The sequence below is a fragment of the Nyctibius grandis genome, chromosome Z (genome assembly GCF_013368605.1).
Source record: "Nyctibius grandis isolate bNycGra1 chromosome Z, bNycGra1.pri, whole genome shotgun sequence".
NCBI classification, from domain to species: Eukaryota; Metazoa; Chordata; class Aves; order Nyctibiiformes; family Nyctibiidae; genus Nyctibius; species Nyctibius grandis.
In genome coordinates, this window is record NC_090695.1 from 13,441,766 (window position 1) to 13,468,686 (window position 26,921).

At 42.8% G+C, this 26,921-nt stretch overlaps 2 protein-coding genes across 2 annotated transcripts in view; one reads left to right on the forward strand and one right to left on the reverse strand.

Moving 5' to 3' along the window:
• Positions 1–3,043: 3,043 nt before the first annotated feature.
• PTGER4 (prostaglandin E receptor 4) lies at positions 3,044–12,726 on the forward strand. The gene is made up of 2 exons (XM_068423756.1): positions 3,044–3,914; positions 11,772–12,726. Exons 1-2 carry the CDS (start codon positions 3,084–3,086, stop codon positions 12,372–12,374), a joined length of 1,434 nt encoding a protein of 477 aa, XP_068279857.1. The 5' UTR covers positions 3,044–3,083; the 3' UTR covers positions 12,375–12,726.
• A 4,878-nt stretch (positions 12,727–17,604) lies between these two features.
• TTC33 (tetratricopeptide repeat domain 33) overlaps positions 17,605–26,921 on the reverse strand; it is a 61,864-nt gene continuing 52,547 nt past the window's right edge. Inside the window, exon 5 of the mRNA XM_068423141.1 lies at positions 17,605–20,382. Coding sequence (XP_068279242.1) covers positions 20,032–20,382 — 351 coding nt within the window. The 3' untranslated portion in view covers positions 17,605–20,031. The remainder of the gene's footprint in view (positions 20,383–26,921) is intronic.

The following is a 26,921-nucleotide window of genomic DNA, read 5'->3' on the forward strand; positions in this document are numbered from 1 at the left end:
ATCTTGACTAGGAGTTCTAGATACCAAAACCATTAGTTCCCATTCAAAGGGAAATTCCCAGAAGTCACTGAATTTTTCTAATAACTCTAAAAGTTTTACACAATGGGTAGATACAGTAAGTTCACATGCAACCTGTCCCACAATTCTGTGACTGATTTCTATCATACTCTCTAATTAAAGAACTAACACTATTTCACAAAACTGATCTTGCTGTCCTTGGACTCAAAACTATACTTTTGTTGTTTCTTCACTGGCTTCTTCCTGGCTTCTCTGCATTTTTAATTCATTCTTTAGGTGTATCCATTATATGACAGACCTCACAGAACAAAAAATAGCATTCACTCCTTCACACACGCACACAAGTATATGTACCCACAGAAGGACCTGAGCACCCTCTACTATAGATCGAGGCTTCTGAAGACACAGAGTCTGTTGTGAGATGGCCAAAATACCTCATAAGACTGGATCTATGGATAAGAAAAAAAGTGAAAAAAGGCAGCAACAAGGAAACACAAATAATTTCCTCTGCCCTTAATCACTAAAAACCTTTGTACCGCTTCAGGGAAGCCAGGTCATTCTTTTCCCATACTAGTAATGACTGCTGCACCTGTGTTAACTTAATCCCACATTATGGCCTCCAATTCCAGAGCACCAAAGTCACAGTGCAGGAAAGAAGGACTATTGAGAAAGCATGTGCAATTACACTGCCTGAATTCAGAGCTTGCTCTGTACCTGTATCAGTTTTCCTGGAACAGCCGGAAAACTGTTTAAAATAGAAGAAAATACAACCTTTCAGCCATGCTTTCTTTTGGAAGTGTTTTGAAGTGCTTATAATTTGCTTCCCACAATTAGGAAACCTAATTGAGCAACTTCTACACCCACGTAGAGCCTTGTGCTTGTGACAGAATGATTTTCCAATTTTATAAAAGATAAAGAGCTGTCGATACTAGCAAAACATAAAAAAAAGTTGTGTTTATATTCTCTGAGCAGACCAGACCACCACCACTATCATTTATCTCTGTATGCATTATTTCAAAACCAACTATTTTTTCTAAAACTGAATTTTAGTTTTCAAAGTAGGTAGGTAACAACACTAAAAAGCTGATCAAATAAAAAATTGCTTTTTTTCTTCATGTCTGTTCATATGGCACTGAAAACTGAAACCCTTTGTTCTTTCCCACAGTACACACTTGTTGTCTCTCGTACATTTTGTTCTGTCAGTACTTTTGGTGTCAGTATGTCATGATATTATTGTGACTTTAAGTCCACAGGCTTAAAAAAAGAGAGGGGGGGGAGGATAGTAAGACTGAAAAAAGATCAGACTTTTATAACACATTTTGCCTTTATGTCAGAGAAGAGGTTCAATAAATGCCATGCTCTGGGGTACACGCTTTGTGTCCTTTGTAGCAACTGATGTCGCCTAATGTACAAGAAAGGGCGTTAGACCAGCTGGATCTGGGTGTCTGATTCCGTACGACGGGTGCAAAGCTTCCACCTTGACTCAACATCATTGGCACGGGTCACTAGTCCCCTCCAGCAGAAACACCCATGCGTGTACCTGTTGCGGGGGTAGGTTTTTATGGACATTTCTAGACTAAGGACTCCACCACCACCACTGCTTGGGTGAGAGCAGCCACACAGGCATCGCATAACAGCGGCTGCTGTCCCTCCGTCAGCCCAGCTGAAGACTGAGCTATAATCGTGAGGCTTTGCCAGCAAGCATAAGCCTGTTTCCAATTCATACAGGATTGTCTCATGGTCAAGACAAAATAAGTTCTTGACACAAACATATAAACACTTCCCTTGAACGTACGCACACCCTTGCTGTGTTTGGTAACCTCACTAACAGAGGCCAGATACAGGCAGCACATCAGGAGATCTTCTCTTTGGCAGCGGGAGGCACCGGTCGTGCTCGCCTGATGCAAGAGCGCGCGCTGCCAGCTGTCGTGCTCTGTGGTATCACCTCGCTGCACCTGTGCTTATCGTGGTGATAAACCGCCCGCAGCCTGTCCCTGCTGCCACTCGTGAATCAGCAGCTGGCGAAAGGCTCCGGGGCACCAGCCCCTGCCATCCCGGCGACGTGGAGCTGACATGAGCTCAGGGCTCCGCGCTGGAACTCGGTGGAGCTGACCTGCACCAGGCAGAGCTCCTCGGTGCGCTCGGCTCCCGCGGGGCGCCCGTCCGGCAGCGCTGCCCCTGCGGGGACGGTGCGAGGAGCCCTCGCTCCACCCGTTACAACGGAGGGACGGGCCCTGCGGGGGGAGACGGCCAAGCCGGGGCTGCGCGGGCAGGTGCCCCCGGCCCGGCCGGTGCCCTCCGTCCCCTCACACACACACACGCACGCACACCCCCGCCTCGCCCCGCAGGCAGCCCCGGGCGGAGTTGCCCACGCCCGGCCCCGCACAACCTGCCCTCCGCGGCGCGGCCAATGGGGCGAGAGGGCGGGGAGGAGCGGCGGGCGCTGCCCTCGCCGCCCCCGCCCTCCGCGGCGAAACTCGGCGGGAGCGCCGCGGGGAGTTAGACGGCGCCCGCACCCCGCACCGCGCAGCTCTGCACCGCACCGCCGCGCCGGCCGGCGGCAGGGGATGAGCGGCGGCCACCGCGCTCCGGCACCTTCCCGCGCCGCCCCCGGGGGTACCTGGAGCCGCCGCCACAACGCCGCGCTGAGCCCTCCCCGGCGTCGGTGCGAGAGGCGGTGAGGCGGTGAGGCGGTTCGGCTCGGCTCGGCTCGGCTCGGTTCGGCTCGGTTCGGCTCGGCTCGTCTCCGCGCTCGGACCGCCCCGATCGCCCTCCGGCCTGGGCGGCGGAGCGCTGCGGTCTGCGCGGGGAGAGCGGCGGCAGCGGCAGCCTCGGCTGCCCCGGCTGCGGTCGGTCGCTGCCGGACGGCACCGCTCTTCGGCTCCTTTTTAGGACTTTTTTTTTTTCTTTTTTTTAACTAAAACTCACTTTTTTATTTTTTTAACTTCTCCCTTATTAGAATTTTTATTTTGACGCTAGACTACGCCCTCCCCGCCCTTACTCTGCCTTTCGTTCTCGGAACCGCTCTCGCCTTCACTCGACTCCTCAGCAGCAGCGTGGGCATCATGTCCTTCGACCCCACTGTCATGCCACCTGCGAACGGCTCTGCCAACGGGACCGCAAGCGGGGCCGAGGGCGGGAAGCCCCCCACCATCCCCACTGTCATGTTCATCTTCGGCGTGGTGGGCAACCTCATAGCCATTGTGGTGCTCTGCAAGTCCAGGAAGGAGCAGAAGGAGACCACTTTCTACACGCTGGTCTGTGGGTTGGCAGTCACCGATCTCTTGGGGACCTGCCTGGTGAGTCCGGTCACTATCGCCACTTACCTGCAGAACCGCTGGCCAGGAGGACCTGCACTGTGTGAGTACAGCTCCTTCATCCTCCTCTTCTTCGGACTTTCTGGCCTCAGCATTATCTGTGCCATGTCTATAGAGAGGTACCTGGCCATCAACCATGCCTATTTCTACAACCATTACGTAGACAAGAAGCTGGCAGGGCTCACGCTCTTTGCCATCTACGCTTCCAATGTGCTGTTCTGTGCCCTCCCCAGCATGGGGCTCGGCAAATCTACCTTGCAGTACCCTTACACGTGGTGTTTCATAGACTGGCGAGCAAAGGAGGCCACCCATGCAGCATATTCCTACATGTACGCTGGCTTCAGCTCCTTCCTGATCATGGTCACTGTCATCTGCAACATCCTGGTGTGCGTGGCCCTCATTCGCATGCACCGCCAGTTCATGCGACGCACGTCCTTGGGCACAGACACCACCTCCAGCCGTTTATCTGACTTTCGCAGACGCCGGAGCTTCCGTCGGATGGCCGGAGCAGAGATCCAGATGGTTATTCTGCTCATTGCCACTTCCCTGGTGGTGGTCATCTGCTCCATTCCTCTGGTGGTGAGTAACGTTGTGCAACCCTTCTTCTTTTCCATCACCCACACTGCTGAGTCTTTTCTCCTCCTAGCCTGTGCTTGTAGGACAGACTCCTATTTAGCTGGTGCTGCAAACTGTTATAATAACTTAAAGGCTGTTAGCATGCATGCATGGTGAGAGAAAGTTGTGTTGATTTATGTCTACAAGAAAAGAAACACGCTTATCCCATGTCCTGGGCTCCTTTGGTTAAAATACAGCGCCAAAAGTTCTCAATAATTTTTCCACTGTTCAACTGGAATCCACACAGCAAAAATTGTACTGAGAGCAAAGGCACTTTGAAGTTCACTTCCAAAATTAGTTTGTGATGAGTGAGGTTTGGGTCTGGCCTGCATTTCTGTTTATGGTGTTTTAAAAATGTGCACGCTGTTGCTGAAGGGTACAGCGGTCCTTGATGTGCGGAAAGGGGAGAGACCTCTGTTCACTTGGCACCAGCAACACGCAGAGTGGTTCACACCCAAAACTTGAGCTGAGCTTCCTCTCCTGAGGGTTTCACCCACCGTCTCTGGGGTAGATCCCACACAGACATCCCTCCAGCAGCTCCCTGGTGTGGGAGGAGTAAACTTGGTGGAACCACCTGTCGGTGTAATTCTCAGTTAAATGAGGGTTGGAGGAATCTGGCCCACATAAACCTAGAGATCATACCAAAATGTCAAACAACATTACCACTAACCATTTGCTAATTTTCTGAAACAGCTGATACAATTAGTGTCTTATTTCTGTGCCTATTATTTCTATGCCTCCACCTCATCTCCAAGGAAGACAAAAAAAAAAAACAAAACAAAACTATCAGCTGGAGGCTCAGTTCTTGCTTGCCACCCACTGTAATAAAGCTTGGCAAACTTCTCTCCTCCTTTGGCTCAGAGACATTAAACAAATAGCTGGCTTGCCATATTCGCCACCTTCCAAAACACAGCGTAGGGAGCCAAGCAGTGGCTGTCAGACAGAAAGTGTTTTCAGAAGGATTGTTTTAAGGGGGTTTATTGTCGGTAGGGTGATCCATCTGTTGTAGAGGAGCTACAGTGCGTGTGAAATACAGCTGGCCCGCTGGGGATGCGAAATAGCGTACACCACAGTAAGGAAGTTTAGAGAAGTATGTGTGAACAGGACTCGCGAGGTCAGCGAGTCCGTCCCCCTGCTTCAGAGGAGCTGTAATCGCAAGGGTCGGGCCAGTTTTGCCACATTACTGACATAAACAGGAGCCAGTGAAGTGTGGCTGTGCTGGAGCACCAGTACCCGGCTGTCACTGAAGGCTGTCTCCCGTCCTTCGGCATTGTCACTTCGCGTTGTGCTGTGGCCACGACTGAGCACGGTGCCGTGTGTTCATTGCTTGACATCTGAAGGAAGTCGAGAGGTGCTGTGTGAGCTGCACCCAGGGTCTCTCTGGGAGGTGCACGTGCGTTAGGTGGAGGAACCACACACAACCTGCCCTGCGGTCCGGCTCCATAAACTGCAAGGGTGAACGACTTGTTGCCCTGGGAGGCTTCAGGTCACGGAGCAGCCAAAACTCCAACAGTACCGTGGGTTGATAGTACTTAATTTGATTAATCTAGTATTACAACAGCTACTTCACAAAAGAACAATATTGCATTTTCAAAAGAGATGCTGATAAATACAGAGAATGGGTTCTGGGAATTAAATACAGTGTTGTAACATAATAACAGGGTATCAGCTGATGGGCTTCAGCAGTTTCAGGGGAAAGCCAAACCTTATCCCATGGAGGAGCAGCTAGAGAAAAGCTGAGAAGTCTGAACATAAAATGCAAAATAAAATTGTTCGTATACATTTAGAGATAGGCAGTATTTTACAGAATATTAAAAAAACAAAAAAAAAAGAGGGAAAATTCGAGAGGGAGGGGTTACCAGAAAGGGAACTGGACTGTTGACAGTTAAAATTAATGAACCTGGGTGGGGCAAAACGTTTATTATTTAAACAGTAGCTAGTGAAAAACTTGTATATAGCAGAAGGTATGTGAAGGTGCAGGTGATGAAGTTGTGTAGCTCTCTCTGACCTTGATTTCACTGCTTACAAAGGCACAGTGTTCCCTTGGGAGTGTTCACATAAGTTAGCTTTTCCCCACTAAAGCAGCATATCTTTTCTGTATCTAAAATGAGGTGAGAGGCTGTCATTTCACTTAGATGGATGACTAAGAAAAAAAGGAAGCTTTCTTTAAAAAAAAAAAACAAAAACAAAACCACAACCATATATATACACATCATCACAATGTCCAGTGTGGTTAAATTTTTTCATTGTTAAGTAGCTTTATTATAAGTCACTTGCCTCCCCCCTGCAGGAATAAGCTATAGCCGTATACGCGTCTCTGTGCCACGATATGCTGCTGTGTATGCCGCTGTACTAAGCCCTCTGGTTGCATCTAGACTGAGGTTAAGAATTGAGATATAAACTCAGAGAAGTGACACCTTTATGCTATAAATCCCTAGAAAGAGTCACTAGCAGAGACAGGTAAATAACTAATATAGATGTACATTTTCACAGCTCGGAGGAGTTTTAGGGAGCTCTCACCGAGCGAGAGGCTCATCTACAGCAGGACAGCCTGGCAGTGATCAAGAACATGCAAGTGGTAAGGTGGTGGCGGCGACATGATTCAGATGCACAAAGCACGCTGAGAGGGTGCTTTGTGACTGAAGTTTTCTGATGACCTTACTTCCTACTGATGATTTCAGCTGAATAAACCATCACTTAAGTCAAAGTAAAGCAACTTCTGAAAGAGAGAGATAAACCTCTGACATTTTAGAATGAACGCCTTTACAACATAATAGAATAGCGGACAGAGGCAATCCGGCGGGCTACATTTATTAGGGTTTGACAAAAAAATTTCAAGTCTTAAAATATTAAATAGCCCTGAAATAATAAGCAAAGGCTTGTCTTGATTTAAAAAGTGGTTAAAGAACAGCAAGCTGAGTCACAGAGAACAGCAGTCTTTAATAATGAGATGCTCCAGCACTCAGTTTACAAGTAGGGTTGTTTAGTGTCTTAATGATTTATTCATAAAATCAGCAAAATTTTACAGCGACAAGAAGTGCTGTAACAAAATTATGGGCAATTGTGCCAAACGCTGAATGAACTTGACAGAATTGAAGGCTGATCAAATTTATCAAGGAAAGAAAAGCTGAACAAAAAACGTTGGTAAAAGGAAACTTTTGATACAACCTGATGTGTTCTCAGTGTGCAGAAAGTGATGTGAAAGACATGAAGAAGAATCTGACAATAGTTTAAAAATTAAATAAGGAAAATATATAAATTGTGTGTTGACTCTTGTCTGCACACTGGTTATATCATCTTTAAAATATTGTGAGTTTTTAGAAAATAGAATTGGATAGAGTTAAAAGTAGAGAATAAGTTATATTAGGAGGGATTTTGTCAAGAATAGAGTAGAAATTATTATCCAGCCTTTAAAAAAAACCCAAACTCTTTCAAGAGTAAATAGGCACACATTACTCAGAGTCTGTAATTCACTCCAACAGTCTGTCAGGTACTCTTAAGATTTTCAAGTGCATGATCTTTCTCTAATCCTGACCACTGAACATTGTTTTTAAATCATGGTGAAGTGCAAAATAAAATATAATGTTTCAGGGTGTACATCTGGCTGGTTGCATGAAATAATCAGGAGTTTCTAACTTTAGTTTAATTGATCTAAAAGTTTGGCTTTTCTTTTGGCTTGGTTGGTTTCGACTTTTCTCTTTAAATCTCAGGGACTGTTCGCAGCCAGGTGGCAGACGTGATTTTTGAGCAATGGAGCAGACACCAAGCAGACACAAGCCCTTGAAGGGCAAAGGTTATTGGCTTGTAGAGCTGAAAAACTTGTTCCTACTTACTACTGTAGGGCTTTTAAATTTATCCTATCAGTACGTGCGGAGATTTTGAGGGCGGGTAGAAGCTATGAAGACAATTACCAGCGTGACTGTAACTATACAAGTCACTTCAAAGTACTTCATAGGGTTAGAAATCATGATTTGCATCTGTAGCTACTAAAAAAGGAAAAGCAGCAAACAGCACACAGGGCTCCGATCCTGCGAGTACCTATCACTTGAGCATAAACTCAACATACCTTGGAGCTATGTGCTTCTTAACTCAATTGCAAACAAACTGCTAGTACTTTTAAGATGTGTTGCCTGAATGCTACAGCTGCAAAGCTAATATACAAAACTTTTGAGATTTGAATTGTTCTGGTTTGCTTCTTTCTTTAATTAGGATTTCAAATTGCACAAATTCAAGCATCAGATTAGCTAATTTAGTAGTGGATTCCACTTACTTAGCACTTACTTAGAAGATGCAAGGCAATACCCTTTCTCATGCGACCTCCTGCAGCAGAAGACTTGTAGCCAAAACAGGATACATCTCTTGCTGGTCTTGCAGATGATACATTAGTAAATGCTGTTTCACCAGTATGTAAAGAAATGATAAAACTGACATTCCAACACAGATTAATTTTCACCGTATTGTGATAAGGATGTAATCCCAGCAATAGGTCTGAATTGATAAATGCATTTGACATTCTGGGGGACTTGTAATAAAAGACCTGGGACCTTTCTGGGAGGTAAAAGCAGTTTTGTACAGTCCAAAGTTTTCACTAAATAGATCGATTTTATGAATCTTTAACCTATACGTGCTGCATATCTGTCAAAAGGAAATAAAGCATACAAAGGTAACATAAAGCCAGCTGCGCTGTGCAATTAGGGATTGTCCTTTTCAGCCACAGATTCAGCTTTTAAAAGATATTTTTGTCTTTCCGTAAAGTCTGCCAGCTAGACAGAGAAAGGTGAAATAGGTACCTCAATTTCACATGCTGCTTATCAAAAGAACAATCCCACTATTAAATCACTGACGTGTAACTATAGCTCCAAGTTTAAAAGAAAAAAAAAAGTCAGGTCTCCAAAGTTGGACTGTGTACTTCGTCAGCTATCTTCAAAGTGCGCCTTCTGGTTCTGTGATCTGTACGAATTTATCAGCAAATACCCCTCCCTGTCACACCTCTCTTCTTCCCAGTAATAACCGCATTTAGTTGTACGAGCTGCTAGAAGGCCTCCACTCCCACAACGCTGTCCTTTGGACTCCTGGCTCTCGGGGCACGTACCCATCCAATGATCAACTGGTCAAGTACATAGACCAGCATTTACAGACCTTTGGAGTATACTCCCCTGCATAAGGAAATCTCAGTACAGAAAAAGAAAATGAATGTTTGGGAAGAAATGTCGCTATGACACAGGTTAAATCCCCTGGGGAAATTTGACCTTTGTGTATTTATACATTTGACCTTTGTATATTTATACATTTGGCCTCTCATCATTTTGGAGGGGAAAAAAAATCTAACACAAATGGTCAAGTAGGTATTTCAAGAACAGATCTTAGCTGATGCCAGACGTCGCGTCCAACTTATTTTTCAGCCTTCCGTGTTCAGGAATCCCGACCACCATGTCTCCCTGTCCACTCCGGCGTTGCCAGCAGCAGCTTTACTTGCACAAGCTGATAAATCGAGCCACAAAACCTCTCCCCATCGGCAGAGTTAAGCTCCGGGTTGCCCATTTCCATTCACGCAGGGAAGGTGGCAGTGCTGGTGTCCAGGGCAGGTGGCAGGGCTGGTGGCCAGGGCTGGTGGTAGGGCTGGTGGCAGGGCTGGTGTCCAGTGCTGGTGGCAGGGCTGGTGGCCAGGGCTGGTGGCCAGGGCAGGTGGCATGGCTGGTGGCAGGGCAGGTGGCAGGGCTGTTGTCCAGGGCAGGTGGCAGGGCTAGTGTCCAGTGCTGGTGGCAGGGCTGGTGTCCCGGGCTGGTGGCAGGTCTGGTGACAGGGCTGGTGTCCAGGGCTGGTGGTAGGGCTGGTGGCAGGGCTAGTGTCCAGGGCTAGTGTCCAGACCTGATGGCCAGGGCTGGTGGCAGGGCTGGTGGCCAGGGCTGGTGGCTCCCGGCTGAGGCTGTGACCGTGGGACACCCATGCCACCTAGCGGTGTCCCCCGGGAAGGTGTCCTCCAGCCAGACGAGAGGCTGGCTTCCCTCCACACCAGAGATTGTGATTCAGGGCGTTTTTAAGGAATCATCAATGAATATCAGCCAAACTGTAAGGTATTTAAAAATTTTGGCCTCTGGAGGGGCTGGTCTTCTCTCAGCCGGTGACACATGGAATTGTGTAGTGAAGGGCATCAGGTAGGAGGCTAATGTAAGATAAATAATGAAAAAAAATTAAAACAAGTAAAGCTTAATAAAAGAAAAACCCGTAAAAATAAGTTTAGTTTGCATAGGAATTCTCTTTGCAGTACGTAAATTGCATGTTTGGCTTAACAGAAAAATAAGGTCAATAAATTAGTTATCAAAAAGACATCTCCAGTGTTAGAAGTCATTAGGAAAGTAACTGAGAATAAAACTCAGATCATTATATTCTTGTATAAATTCAAGATTTTCCCATATTTTGAATTCTGTGGGCAGGTTTTGTTACCCATAAACCTAGAGAAAAGTACTGAGAAAGAAAACACAGGCAATCGTCAATTTGACAGTCAGTTTGAGAGAGACTATACGCACAGGACTTCTGAAGAGGGACTCTGCATTATTTTAAACATACTTCATTGATAGCTTTGGAGCACGCACGATCTCTGAATTCTAACAAGCCTAATGCCATCACATTGCCCTGCTGCAGGAAAATTTTTCCAAACAAACAGAACTGTGAAATTTTTCACCAGCCTTTGATGACTTCACACGCAAAACTTCTAATAAAAATGACTTAGGAGGACTGTTCTAGTTTGGCTCATTTATCTAAATGCTTGCCTGCCTTCTGGTCTGTAACCTCCTAGCTAGGCAAGACTTGATTCATTTCAGGAGTCAAGGATGAGATTTTAAAAACCTCATAATTTGCTAGTAGTTTGTTACTGTATCAGATAAGAAGGTAATTAAGGGATTTATTTTGACTTACCTTAAGGAATCTGAAGAAAACAGCATCTTCCATTATCAATTATTTTCAGTGGCTTTCCTAGGCCTTCTGATAATTGGATGCTGCATAGGTCGTGCTAAAATGGAGAACAGCTATTTGAGACTGATCAACATAACAAACTCCTATGATGCCATCCTCCTTAGTGACACTAGAAGGATAACAATATCAAAGAATTAGACTGCAATCATCTGTCACCTTGACCTATTAAAAATCTCATAGCTGGGGGACCATTCCTTTTTTTTTTTTAAAAAATATTTATTTTTTCCAAACCATGCCGCAGTAAGGAAACAGTTAAGGTTATACAAATAATTCCAGTAAGGACGGGTGCCAGCAGAATGCATTTCTAAACTTGGGAATCAACAGCTCTGGACTTGTTTCCAGAGTCTAGTGTACTTGGATTATAATGTGTGTTTCAGTTTGTTTCTAAACAAGAAAATTAAATTAGACGTTTGCTAGAGGAACTGATTGTCCAGGTCTCCTCCATCAGATATCTCTTTGCAGGTAGTGTAAGGCTTGAGGTATATCAACGAAGCAGGATACAGGTCTACATCTTTGCTCCTGAGTACTATCAGGAAAAAGGAATTTTTAAAAACATCAGCCAAATGGTGGTGGTTCAAGGATTAATTATGAGGGGAAGGAATTAGAAAGAGCCACTCCTTTCCTACCTGTAACAAAGGTAGACGATTTACAGAAGATTCATCTCTCTGATTTTTTTGCCATTTCCAAAAACAAACTCATGGCTGCCAATCCAAGATGCCTGGCTTTGCCAGCCTCTTCTCTTGTCGTAGCTTGCAGTAGCAATCTAGATCTCTGCTTTGAAATGTGAACTTTTATTTCCTGAAGTAATTGTATAATTGTGTCTTTCTCTTCCCCCGTCTCCTTGGGTAGGTCCGTGTCTTCGTGAACCAGCTGTACCAGCCGGAATCAGTGAGGGATGTGAGGCAAAACCCTGACCTGCAAGCCATCCGCATCGCCTCGGTGAACCCCATTTTGGACCCATGGGTCTACATCCTCCTCCGCAAGACTGTGCTCAGCAAAGCCATCGAGAAGATCAAATGCCTCTTCTGCCGCATTGGAGGGGCTCGGAGGCAGCACTCGGGGGGCAATTTCAACTGCGTGGATGGCCGCAGAACCTCCTCTGCCATGTCAAGTCAATCACCCTCCTTCATCTCCCGTGAGCTGAGGGAGGTCAGCAGCACCTCACAAACGCTGCTCTATCCTCCAGAGTTAAGCGAAAGCAGCTTAACTGCTTCCGGGGGTCGCGTGCTGCTTCCAGGCCCCAGTGCCAGCTTGGCTCAGTCTGACACTATGTCAGTAAGGACACTGCGTAGCTCAGAGACCTCAGACTCTTCCCAGGGGCAGGACTCCGAGAGCTTCTTCCTGGTGAATGAGATCAGGTCTGGCGGCAGGGCCAGCTCTACATCCAAGGGCAGCCCTCTCCAGGTCACCTTTCCCACAGAGACATTGAATTTATCAGAAAAGTGCATATAGATAGCCATGAAAGGCATCAACCCTGGGGATACTTCCTGGTACATTGGAAAAACTGGTGCAATAGATAGGTGTTCTGCCTATTTGAGGGAAGTGGGGATCAGCTGTGCTCCAAAGGGCTATTTCTCTTGCCATGTGATGGGGACATTGCTTTTAGACTACTGAGGACTGTGTGGCACAGACACTGCACTTGGGCCCTGCCATCAGAAATGGTACAATACAGGTCTAATGGGACTGGAAACATGAACTGCCTTGTCTCGTTCTGGGACACCGGAGAGCTACTGGGCCTCTGGAAATAGAAAGACCCATCACTTTATTTTTTCTTTCTTTCCAAATCTGGTAGATCTGTGTTTTCTCTCCCCATGGTTGCTCAGCAGTCAAGAGTTTAAGCTTCTGGTACTAGCGCTGAATGTGAGGCAGCTGCTAGGAACTGGACACAGCTACTCTGAGAGCTGCCTGGGGCAGGATTTTAAAGTGTCTCACTAAAGCATGAGAATGTGAATTTTTACCATTGTATATGTATCAGGATTGAAAATATTTAAAAGTCTATTCTTCTCTATGAGAAGTTTTTTTATTAATACAAGGTATATAGAAATGATTGCCAGCCTTCTCTTCCCCCGGTATTTCCTGCTGATAAGACATACTTGGTTTAGATTTGTTGTCCATGCTAGAGTTACAGCTGATGAGGTAATTCTCTAGCTGAGAATACATAAGCACTTTCTGAGTGAAATGGGAATATGCGCGCTATTAAGACAGAAAAAGAAAACACATCCTTTCAGTTAAGAATATTCTTTTTCAGTATATGTACATACTACAAAGCCAGATTTTATTTATGTGCTGAGAACGTTTCTCTGTGTAACACACCCGCGCCTCTCCTAGTACTTTGGCCCACGTTCTGCACACACTTAGGCACACACTTAACATCGCCCATCAGAGCAGTCTCTCTGCTGCCAGGGAGATTCCTTACGTGTAAAGTTAAGGACATATAGAAGTGCTTTCAATATCAGGGCCTAAAACTTTCAACCCCTGGTTAATAGTCTTAATACTCACTTTAGTTAAAGCATCACTGATGTAATAAAGGTATTTTTTCATAACATTTATCATTTTACTTTGAATAGTAAATAGAATTTTATGACTGTGTAATCTGATACTCCATCAAATAATGTACAAAACCATGGAAGCAGAATCTTCATTTAAAAGTATAGGTTATATAGAAACATATCCTATTCTTGCAGCCCTTGAAAATAATTTGTTCCTAGAGTTTTAACGGCAAACACATCACCAAAACCAGCTGTTAACCACTGACAAAAAGGAGTTTTGTGTTTTATGTTGTAAGGGTTAGATCTTGTTCCAGAAACACTGTTTATCAAAATAATTCTGTACAGATATTTGGAGGATGTTTTGTCAAATACTAAGCATGTTACGCTGCTTAAAGTGTTTTCATGTGAAATGCTTTATTGTAATCTTGAGCCTTATGTTGATATGTTTAAGCAGTTGTACTGACCGAAGTAATTTTGGAGATCACAATTAAATGGAAATGTTCTGCTTGATCTCAGAAGTTTACATGAGTCTGCCATTCAGTGCCAAATCCTCACCTTAATAAGCCTCCCATCTTGGAACACTTTGCGCTCAGCTGCCTTCAAAACATACTTTGTTCTGTAAGTTTCCAAAACACCACAGAATGATCACCGTCAGCAAGAGGCAGCCATCTTCAGAAATGTTCCCAAGAGCACTGACATAAAGCCATGAAAATTCTTCATGCAAACAAACAAAAACCACACTCAATTAAACCTCAGGCCTGCTCCATTATTTTCCTTTAACAGGGGAGCAGTTGAGTTTATTTGCCTTGATACATGTAGAAATGAAGTTAAATCTCTACACAAGTATTTGCAGCAGAAGCCACTGTTCCACCAGTTAAGTTGGAGAACAGTACTACTCAAGTTCTCACTGCAGCTACAGATAAAGATCTGCCTGAATTCTTGGCAAATAAACCACTTAACTATGGTCTGTTGCTTACTAGTGACCAACAAACAGGATACACTCATCATGCTTCCCAAGACAGGAAATAATACCTGGCAGAGCGGGAAGGTGGGACTGCCACCTGCAGATACACCATCTGGACCAATACTGGACCACACCTTTGCAGCTGGCCTGAAGCAGCACACCAATGTTATCGGTACTGTATGCAATGACAGAATTAAATATCAACAGTGTATAATAAGTATTTAAATAAGCAAGGGCTTATTACTATTATTTTTAATTTTTTATTTATTATTTTATTAATATTATTTTTTTATTATTTCTCAACATTACTGATGAGAAATACACGTGGTCTGGAAGACCTTTAAGCCAGAATAGACCATCTTAAGTAGCTGACCTTCTAGCTTCCCTTAGCAAACACATACGGTAAGTCTGAGGTGTTCCTCCTGCCCACAGCATTGCTGGTGTGTCAGCAGTGGACTGGACTTAAAAGCACACATCATCAACACTAACTAACTCCCTCAGTAATGAACTTAAGGATTCCCAACCCGCCCACAGACTACAAAGTCTCCTGAGCAATACTGGAATTGTCTGCCACAACTCAATGGCAGTGCACAATGGGAGCACCGCTACTGCATAGTTGCAAACACAGATGGGTGTTCAGAAGTAGCCTGGCTAAAAGGACTGGGTAAGTGTGACTTTGTTTACGATGACAGACTATTAGGTCTCCCTCACCTGCCTGTCAGTCCTCCTCAGCTTTGGCACCCTCCTCCATGCTGACCACAAACGTATTACTGAATTCTCTTCCTCAGCCTCCCTGAGCGTAACAAGTCTCGTAAAATAAAGCTACAAGTTTGTACAGATTAATTTGCCACATGGAATTTAAAAGAAAAGGTTATTTTCTTGCTAGGTATTAGGAGTGGTTTCCATACACTCAAAAGGGCTTCCCTTCTCACACACAATAGCTCCCTTCCACTCCCAGCCCCCAGATATCCATATACCCCTGAAACGGCCTGTCTCCCACATATGTATCCACCTTCCCCATTCCTCTGTATGCACAGAAAATGCACTAACTTGCCATTCAAAAAATTCTCATACCAAAATTGTAACTCCCTGACCCTCTCCTGCTAGTCCTGTGACCGGCGGCACTCCTGCAGTCTGCCCTGCCCACGTGTCCCAGACCACTGCTTCACAGAACCCTTTCCATCCAGGGGTACCGCCAGACCTCCCACCCCCGTACCATGCCCCAAACCCCAGCCCTAACTCAATTTAAGCCCCTGTCTTGGGGCATGGCTTGGAGAATCTACCCACCACAGGCAGGATGACAGTCAGTATCTGCAGGAGACAGTGGTTTCTATGAAAATTAGTAGATTAATTTGAATCTCTGATCAATAATGTAAGCTAGCGTTATGATTGGGCTCAGGTTTAGGGTGTCGGATATACTGACAGAGGGTTTGGACTATAAGGGTGGGCTGTAGGATCCTTTTTTAAATCAAGCTTATACATTTCTGCTGCCTGAAACACCAGTGCTGCCTCACCCAAATTGGTGCTATAGGCACCATGCCAAAGCACTAACAAAATCAATGTAATCCACTGTCTTCAAATGGCACTAGCCATCATCCTAACCAAGAAGCTTTCTACAAAGTTTTTAGTTCTGCTCCTAGGCACAACTGCAAATGTATTCTACTTAAGGCAGATTTACTATTAGAGCTACTAAATACTACTAGACCTTTCCACTCCCAGGCCTTGTTCTAGACCTGCCAGCTTTACTAGACCTGGAAGCCAACTGAAGTCTAATCACCGGCTTTTTATGAACCCAAATAGTCAACTCACTCCTCAACTCTAATCTTTTCCCTTGATCCTTTACCGTCTACAGCCCTTAGAGCTGCTAGAGTTGCAGCTCTGAGAAAATCAGCCCTCAAAACCAGACCAGCACATCCCACAGGATCCAGCAATCCATGCTCCTAAGCACCTCCCGCTTCTGAACCAGCCCTCTCTGGATACCACAGGACAAGGACTCCAGTCCATTGCAGAACATGATGTTAACATGATACTGACCTACAATAAACACAGGGCATTTGCAACCTGCCAATAAACCAAGCCCACATGCTTCTGCTACTAACTACGCTTTGTTTTTTATGGCTATTATATGACCTCAAAATAAATTAAGATACTACCTGCCCTCAACATTAGTTTTTACCTCCTTCCCCTTGGTTTTAAGATCTGGGGGGCACTTACTCTGCATGGCCAGGTAAGTTTCCAATGCTGCCTCTTTCATCTTAATCCCCAGCACCAACTGATATTCAAGGACAACTTTGAGGAACTAGAAGAGTATAGGAAACTTTTATATTTGCTTTTTTCCCCCTCCATAACTACTTTTAAAATCCAATCTCTCACATTATTATCAAATTAGAGTCACTGTTGTGTTATCTGATCCATACTTTTTTTACCCTCTAGTATTGTCAGAAAGGATTTATGTGCTCTCAGTATAATCTGTGTTTAGTTTTTTAAAGATACTTATCTCTGTGTGTAAAGGTGGAATTCATCTGCCCTGTTTCAGCATTTGAAGTTAACTGCCAGTCAGTCACCTTCAGCTTCCTTTGTAGTCAATGGAAATAACTAGGCACCTTGGGAAGCTGATTCAACTCGTTCTAAGATACTTATCTAACACAAGGCATATGAATGGCCGTCTGGGGATGTGTATTTCTTTCCACTGGATATAAAGGGATTTAAAGAGAAAAAAAAATATTTAAATGTTTAATTGTAGATCTTAAATTAAGCAAAATTAATCCACCTAACCTACTGTTTTTGTTGAGATTTCCTCTTTAATGACATTGCAACACTTCAGCATTTTAATATATGATTCATATGGAAGGTAACCACACGGAAGCTACTGCAGCCATTGCCACTAGTGATGATGAAGAACAATAAAAATAAATTTCTGCTGGGAAAGTGGGAGTGTGCTTCACAGATATCCTATTTTTGGTAACAAAGGCTTTCTCCTTTGGGTCCCTCTCATTTGGATACACCCGCAAGGTTTAAAAGCACTGAGCGCTACCTTTTATTAAACTTTTTTCCTGAGATGTCTTTTTTTTTTTTTTTTTTTTTTACTATAACACATTAACATGTTCAGCAGAGACAGAAGCAGCTAACTGATTAAATAAGTAACATTCTAAAATGGCCAATGGTAACCCTTATTCTTGTTATAACCAAAAGAATAAAGAGGCATCACTAAGCAGCAGAGAAGTCAGTATTTTATTCAAACAGATCAAAAAAAATCCCATACAAGCAAAACACAGCATGCTGTACAAAAAACAATGTTTAAATCATCAATTTTTGAACTTCTTCCCAGTTTGAGAATACGTGTGTCAGGAGAACTCATCTGCTCTACAGTGCTCTACAAGACAATAAGGTCCTGACAATACCTAGAATTCATAACCTAATCTAATCAGAAGGAAAACAGATTTAGTACATGGGATGGAAAGAACCACCCCTCGGACCCAGCACGGCTGTTCTGCCTGAAGCTGTAGTTGCACACCCCTCCATTAGTTTGGCCCAGCCATGCTGAAGTCAATAGGAATTTTGTGAATCATTTCAGTGGAAATAGATTCTGTGATAATATGGACATCTGGAAGGAGGAAGGCCATCCTTCCTGTGTGAGTAAACACATAACACTGACGCACGTACAAAGTGCAAAGCAAGAAAAGGTTTGTTGGATTATAGCCAAGCTCCTTCAAAATGAAAACATACCTTACAGCTTCTCGCACACTTCCTTTTCTAGTCAGAGAATGTCTCTTCTTTGAAGAAATCTGTCCAAATCCTTCTCATACTAACTCTTCCTATGGCTGAATAGATCATATTATTTAAGTTGCTAGGAAAAATAAGATTAAGAAATTCTTCAACTGGGACAATTTAAACCATCTACCAAACCATATCTTAATCAAATGCCTATTCAGTAAGCATTTAAGATCTATTTCTGAACTGAATGAACAAATGAAAATGTAGCAAGGTGATGGTTTACCTTTCTTAATATATTTTAGTTGTTGTAATTATAATTATTTTGAATACTCAGGAGATGTTAAAAAGTGTAAATTTTTTCTGTGTGCGCATGCAAGCACCGATGTAAAAATTCACATATATACAAAAATATACTCAGGAAGAATCTTGCAGATATTAATGAAAACTTACTAAGTACAACATGGCAATTAAGTTTTTGAAAGGGATAATTAATTTCTGCAAAGATTGTAAGTGTCCTCTTAAATAAAGGTATTCAACTGAAAGCATGATCTGAGAAAAATAGTTTTTCTACAATACACTTTCTATTGCAAAAATCACTATGCTTATTGAGCAACATTATTTCCTTTTAAAATATGTTAATTTGAAAATAGAAATCAGATACAAAAAATGCAATGATGACTGATTTCAAAAGGTTTCACTTGTGTACAAAACTATTACTCAAATATGTTTATCATGCAAAATGTTATCAAAATCAAGTAGAAACAATGTGTTCCCAATCCTGAATTCTCCAGGAATTTGTCTATTGACCATTTTTTCCAGTCCAGTTCAGATGCAGCCACCTTTACCATGTCTCCAAGACAATGAAAAGAGAGCAGTCTCAGCACAGAGCACATCAAAGAAACAGCCTGACTTCATTTCTCTGAACTGCCTATGCAAGGAACCAATGGCCGCCTTCCCCTAAAGAAAGATGGACATCAAACAAATCTTCTACATTATGCCTCTAAGTTAACACAATGTGAATACCAACCGCAGTATCCAAAATCCAAAATGAATAAAAAGGGAGACTCAGGCAATGCTGTCCTGAGATACTTTACATGGCAGATCGTAAGAATTAGGAAAACCAAATTGACTTCCTTTATCAGATTAGCCTCACTACGAAAGAAAAGGCTAAATGTTAATATACTTCAGACATACCTATTGCCAACTCCCACCATTTTGCTTTTGGTGATGCCTGTAGCACCGCACTCAAGATAAGGAAAGGCCAGTTTCAGACTCAGATGAATGTTCTTTCTTCTGGTGAAACCTTTAGTAATAACTAAGCATTCAGGGGTTTGTTTGGTATAGCATTTCCCTTCATCTAATCAGAAAGTGTTTAACCCATTCATCTACGAAAGCAACATAAAGGTTTCTACTGATTTCATTCACACACACACAAGAAAAATAATAATCCATCTCTGCTTCATGGGAAACTTCCTCATAGAAAAAGTAATCTTAATGAAAATAAAGACTTCTGATAACAGAGAACAGTTCACACTTCAACTGGAAGATAAATAATGTTAATGAATAAGGATTGAAATAGATTTTTAAAAAATCCCTTTTTCTTTTACAGTTTAAATAAAAGCATATTAAATATTGGGAAAATGTAGACATTAACTTGTAAAATTATGAAATACATAAAGATGAAAGCAGTTGTTAGAATATAGTTAAGCATTTTAACCTTGCATTTGTTCATAAGATTTTTTAGAATCAACTCTTGGCTTTCTTCTCTGAAAGTATCGATGGAACAACTCAGGTAATTGCTTTTTCAATTTACAAAAGAAAAATAACTTCATTTCTTTAACTTTTGTAGGCTCTCCCACTGCTTCAAAAACAAAAACAAAGCAAGCCCAATACAATAAATAACACTAGTTCTTAAAACAGTATAGCAGCCCATAAGGCTGCCCTATCGGGCTCTGATGAAAAGGGTTTCATCGGGAGTTGTAGGACAATTCTCCTTCTCAGTAACAGTCTCTACCGTGCCTGAAGCAGACACAATCACTACCGTTTTAGCTGCTGAAAGAGCTTTCTCCTTCTCTGCGATCGCAGCACAGACTGCCACAATTTCATCACTTTCAAAGTCATAGTCTGGGATTGATCCTTGTGCAAGCTCTTTGTCTTTTGCCAGTGATTGCACTGCCTCAGTCTTTGTTGCCTTCTGCTGCTCATGCAGTTTTCTGGCCCATGAAAGGTCCTCTTTCCATACTTCAGGGTTCATTGGAAAGATGTGTAAGGATACCTGGAAACTTCGGATTGCCTATATGCAGAATAGGGAAGAAACAAGGATTGGAAACTTTAAAGCCTACATATTTCATCACAGAAATTAACAACACAAAAAAAATTATGTACACCACTCAAGCACAGACAAAAGTGATTTTACTCCAGTCTGTCTTTAGTGGAACAACCCTCCCTCAGCTGGAAGTTCAATAGCAGCATTACTCCCAAACAACTGTGCATACGAGTGCCTGAAAGTAACAAGAATGCATGAACAAACCAGCTACCTGGCAACAAGGGCACAAATAAAGAGTTCACGTGTCAAAAATAATATTGTAATTAAAAGGGTAAAAGCAAAAATTATTTTTGTTTTGATGGTTTTCTATGCCGCTTTTCTCCTATCATGAGATGTACGGGAAGGCAAAAGCAGACAGATATGGTTTAAAGAAATACAGAAAAGGGATAACTGGGATTTAAGTAGCACTAATATTGCTGCTTTTAAATTAGCATGTAGTCATTTCATATACAGACCTAATACTACGGTAATCCTAGCCCTGTGATAAGCCGTTTCTGTAACAGGTTTGTGGTTGCAAACATACTTACCTAAACAGGCAAAAGTAGACAAATAAATTCCCAACTTGGAGAGTTGTTCTAAGAAAGAACTCCTATAATCTTATAAACCATGTAATATTAATACAAGTAAGTATAGTAGATATTGTTTCTCCTGTCTTCCAGCTCAATTGGGTGAAGTCCCGCAAATACAAATACTCAACACAGAAGTTGCTAAATATAAAAAAAATGACCATCTAATGCAGTAGGTGTGATATTCGGCAATAAGCAGAGATAGCTACAATACCGGAAAAATGCTAGACCAAGAATTACAACTGTGTGGGATTGATAGTTACATGAACAGTGAAAAGGTCAAGGCTGACCTTACGGACTCAGACTTATGTGTATGTACACACAAGCATGTGTGTATTTGACATTTATGACTGTATGGTCAGTTATGGAAATGGCCATTTGAGTGACCAAACTCTCGTGTGATGATGTACAGAAGCCTTCCTGTAGGGTGGGAAAACAGTCATGATATGGATTTAGATTACATTTGGGAAGAGTTCTAGAAACTTGCATACAAAGACTTTAAAGACGTATGAACAACCATTGAATTCCATATTCTGTTGTAATTTCTAAATACTTAAAGCATGCATATTAATTTGAAAAATCACAACTTTTCATCTGCATTGACAGAAACTGCCAATTCATCCTTCTGCTGGCACAGATTAATAACCCAACTCCGTATGACGTGAACTCAGCAGACAAGAGATACAAATCAGATTTAAGAAATGCTGATTATGCTATCAGTGTTACTGCTGTTGTAATAGGCAGCCTTTCAGTTCCAGGAAAAAAAAAATTAATACTTTATTATTGGTCCACAGCCAGCTCTAAAGTGTAGGAGCACGCTGAACTTTAAACAGAAGCAGGAGTGCAGCTTAATTCTTGCAAAACAGTATCATTTTATTCAATTTTGCTAGCTTTTAATTCCAGGGGTAGATGAGCTACAAGTAAACCCCATATGCTCTTTTTTATATTTCTGTTGAAAACAAAACATAAACGAACACCATCTGCTTTTAAGCTTTCCATGAAAGAGGCCCCCTAATTAAAATCTGTCTATACAGTTATGTTCATGCACAATAAACAACATTAAACACAGTAATCAAATATAAGGCAACAATAAGCTTAGAAACTGCCTTGACGATTCATACAATACAGCATAAAACGTTCATCTTTGTAAATCTATTAAAGATTGTGTGTGACATTTTTATAAATAAATAAATCAGGAAATAATAAAGTAAATTTTAACTGCTGTAAAAGATCAGATGCTGCTGTTTTAAAGCAGCAATGTAATACTGAAAAATACAGAGTTGTCATCCACATGAAATTTCATGTTGCCACTGTTAACTGCTTCCACAGCCATTAACTTCTATTACAGAATCACAGAATCAGTCAGGTTGGAAGAGACCTCTGGTTGGAAGAGACCTCTGGCATCATCGAGTCCAACCATTGCCCTGACACCACCATGTCAACTAGACAATGGCACTAAGTGCCATGTCCAGTCTTTTCTTAAACACATCCAGGGACGGTGACTCCACCACCTCCCTGGGCAGCCTGTTCCAATGTCTAATAACCCTTTCTGAGAATAAATTCTTCCTAATGTCTAACCTGAACCTCCTCTGGTGAAGCTTGAGGCTATGTCCTCTCGTCCTGTCGCTAGTTGCCCAGGAGAAGAGGCCAACTCCCACTTCACTATAACCTCCCTTCAGGTAGTTGTAGACTGCAATAAGGTCACCTCTGAGCCTCCTCTTCTCCAGGCTAAAAACCCCAGCTCCCTCACCCGTTCCTCATAGGTCAGACCCTCCAGACCCTTCACCAGCTTGGTTGCCCTCCTCTGGACTTGCTCCAACACCTCAACATCTTTCTTGAAGTGCAGGGCCCAGAACTGGACACAGGATTCAAGGTGCGGCCTCACCAGTGCCGAGTACAGAGGGACGATCACTTCCCTAGACCGGCTGGTTACACTATTCCTAATAGAGGCCAGGATGTCATTGGCATTAAGACAGAATATTAAGACAGAATAAAAGAAAACAACAGTTCTACTTTTAATTCTTCCTCTGATGGAGATGTAAGTCTCTTTCTCCCACTGCCTGTCTGGCATTAACACCAAGATAAACTTGGTTCTTCTACCCTCATTTTAAAGGGCAGCTGTGGTCTTAGAGACCGTGCATGTAAGGACCATGGGATCTTAAATGAGTACCTATTCACATATCTGCTTTTCCTTCTGTAGGGAAGAGTACTATAAAATATACTATATTATATAAAATATAAAAAAACTAGAGAGGTTCTCCTCCCCCTCTACTCTGCCCTGGTGAGGCCACATCTGGAATACTGTGTCCAGTTCTGGGCCCCTCAGTTCAAGAAGGACAAGGAACTGCTAGAGAGAGTCCAACGCAGAGCCACGAAGATGATTAAGGGAGTGGAACATCTCCCTTATGAGGAGAGGCTGAGGGAGCTGGGTCTCTTTAGCTTAGAGAAGAGGAGACTGAGGGGTGGCCTCATTAATGTTTATAAATATGTAAAGGGCAAGCGTCATGAGGATGGAGCCAGGCTCTTCTCAGTGACATCCATCGACAGGACAAGGGGCAAGGGGTGCAAGCTGGAACACAGGAGGTTCCACATAATATGAGGAAAAACTTCTTTACGGTGAGGGTGACCGAACACTGGAACAGGCTGCCCAGAGAGGTTGTGGAGTCTCCTTCTCTGAAGACATTCAAAACCTGCCTGGACGTGTTCCTGTGTGACATGATCTAGGTAATCCTGCTCCAGCAGGGGGATTGGACTAGATGATCTTTCGAGGTCCCTTCCAATCCCTAACATTCTGTGATTCTGTGATTCTGTGAAAATCTACTACAAGATGTTGCCACTTACTGAATTACAATATTTGAAGATTTGTACTTTAAAATATTTTACATTTTGTCTCAGTATAGCGTATTCTGTAGCAAAAAATCTTTCATTTGTCCCAGGAGCAGAGTCTCTTCTGCTGGTTTACAGGGTCTTTACATGTGAAGGGCAATTTTGATCAGACTACACTTTTTATAACATGTTTTTATAACACATGGACGTAGTAATTGTCACTATACAGTGACCCCTAAGAAAGGTAAGGGACCATTTTAAGAGGTAATGTAGTTCACACCTTCCCCCAAGGTTTGTATTAGGCCTTTATGTTACATCTGACAGACACTATCTGACCTACTTCAAAGGATGTCCATCAGTGAAAAAAAAAAAATCTGTAAATTATCTTTTTCTGTGTTTAATGATTTTTTTTACAGCATTGAACATAATACTTGGGGGTACTGGTGGATGAAAAGCTCAACACGAGACGGCAATGTGTGCCTGCAGCCCAGAAGGCCAACCGTATCCTGGGCTGCATCAAAAGCAGCATGTCCAGCAGGTCGAGGGAGGTGATTCTGCCACTCTACTCCACTCTCGTGAGATTCCACCTGCAGTACTGCATTCAGCTCTGGGGGCCCCAACATAAGAAGGACATGGAGCTGTTGGAGCGAGTCCAGAGGAGGGCCATGAAGATGATCAGAGGCCTGGAGCACCTCTCCTATGAAGACAGGCTGAGAGAGTTGGGGTCGTTCAGCCTGGAAAAGAGAAGGCTCCGCGGAGACCTTCTTGCAGCCTTCCAGTACCTGAAGGGGCTACAGGAAAGTGGGAGAGGGACTTTTTACGAGGGCATGTAGTGACAGGACGAGGCGTAATGACTTTAAACGAAAAGAGGGTAGATTTAGACTAGATGTAAGGAAGAAATTTTTTACGATGAGGATGGTGAAACACTGGAACAGGTTGCCCAGAGAGGTGGCAGATGCCCCATCCCTGGAAACATTCAAGGTCAGGTTGGACGGGGCTCTGAGCAACCTGATCTAGTGGAAGGTGTCCCTGCTTACTGCAGGGGGGGTGGACTAGACGACCTTTAAAGGTCCCTTCCAACCCAAACCATTCTATGACTCTACAATAATATTTCATTGGAATTTAAGTCTTGTATTATTCATCATGAATATAAATAATTTTTACAGAAACCTTTAGTATACTTAGAGATGCTCATGAAATTTTAGTATAAATTTTAAGACTCCTCATTACATTTCTCTTCTTTAACAAAAAAATCCAATTCTTTCAGATATTTTCACTCTAGTTTAATACTTCATAGGATTTAATCTGAACGGTAAATGTCTTATCTATTTTAACTTTAAACTGTCAGGCTGAACTTTTCTATACAACAATTTTGTTCAGATTATTTCTTCTTTTCAATAAAAATTTATTCTCTGGAAATTTCAGCAAAAATAATTTTTCAGTCTTCAGAAATGAGTTAAACACTTAATATTTTTTGGTTCTTAAGTTTATAAAACCATTTTATTCAAAGGCTCTGGTGCTCTCATGTTTTGGAGAAAAGACTTGAAATATACTAGGCAATTTTCCAGAAGTGAAAGACTATTTTTGCCTTATACCTATTGGAATTCGGTCAGGTTATAAACCCATAGAGTCTTTGTTCCCATTTGGTAGATGCCTGTGAGATGATGATAGCTTAATTCTCCTATGCTGGAGGTTCTCCACTGCAGAGAACTTATGCAGCGGGGATGAAGATGCATCACCCCAGGGATGACTCAGCAGATGTTCTCTCCTTGGGAGCAGGGCAATGGCTGGCCAGAGGACGTGAGCCTGATGTGCCTGAGCCTGGAGGCATGAGAAGAGAACAGCAACATAACGGCCTGTGGCAACTACTAGAAAAAGATCTCCTCAGTTTCTTTGGCCCCAGGCGTGCATCTCCATTCACACTAGAGTTTCAGAAAATTTCCAGTCAGCCACTGTGTCCACTTCAAGTTTCTCTTCAAGGTGCCTCTTCCTCACTTTCACTGCTTCCTTCTTCCTCTTCTTTTGAAGAAGTTTCTATCCTTCTCTTGTACTTTCTTTTGCTCGGGTGATGTACTCCCATTTCCCAGATCTCCTTTTGCACTAACTCACTTCCTCCCAGCCCTCTTTCCTCGCAACGCTTACTGTCTGTCTGCCTTTGCACCTCAGTAAGCATCCCTGCAAGACATTGCAGCGTGCACTGCAGAAGTCACTGCTTCAGGCTGCCTCCACCATAGAGATCTGTACACTGTGCTCGACTACATGCATGGACATAATCCAGGATTGAGGGAACAAAAAAAAAAAATCTATCCCATCCTAGAAATTGACATATTTAGCCCAACAAGATAAAGCCTGAAGTGATATGTGTGCTCTTAAGTTGTAAATCAGGAAAATCCAGGAGGATGGAAGACATTTACCTCTCTATTACCAAATTATACTGCTAAAATTATTACAAGTAATTTTAAAATAATGGTAAAACAACTTTCTCTGCAATCCCAGTTTGTCATATACTCTGCATCTGGTTTAGCTAATGCTTTTAATTACAAGGTCTAAATGTTGAGAAGATAGACTTCATCACCATGGTTAAAGCCTCAAAAGTTCTGAGCAGCTGACAAGAGTAACTAACAGAAGGTGCCAGCTTACCCAGTGGGGAACGCTTGCAAGAACTGAGCATCCCTGCTAGAAATGTAGCAGAAAGGGCATTTAAACTTTTGGGGACTTGCTTGCCCTTCTGCTTTCTTGACTGAAAATAAAAATCACCTCTGAGTAGGAGATACTTTCATGCATTAAAAGAAATCACTAGGTTGGTCATCAAAATATATTTACGACTTCCAACAGTGGTTCTAAAACAGGACTAACACAGGACCTCTGGGGAAGCTAGTATTTACTGGATATTACCTGGTATTATCTGTAACAGGGTAGGACTGTTTAAGGCTGTTGAAAAATTAACAGAATGCCACTTTAACTGACAAAGCATTTTATTTTCTAACTTAATACTTCCGAAATACTATGCACTAGAATGTCTATGTGGCTGGAGTGTAGTTCAAGATGGAGCTGGCAGGACAGAAATATGCCATGTTACATGTTTTATTTTCAAGAGAAATGTCTTTTATGAAA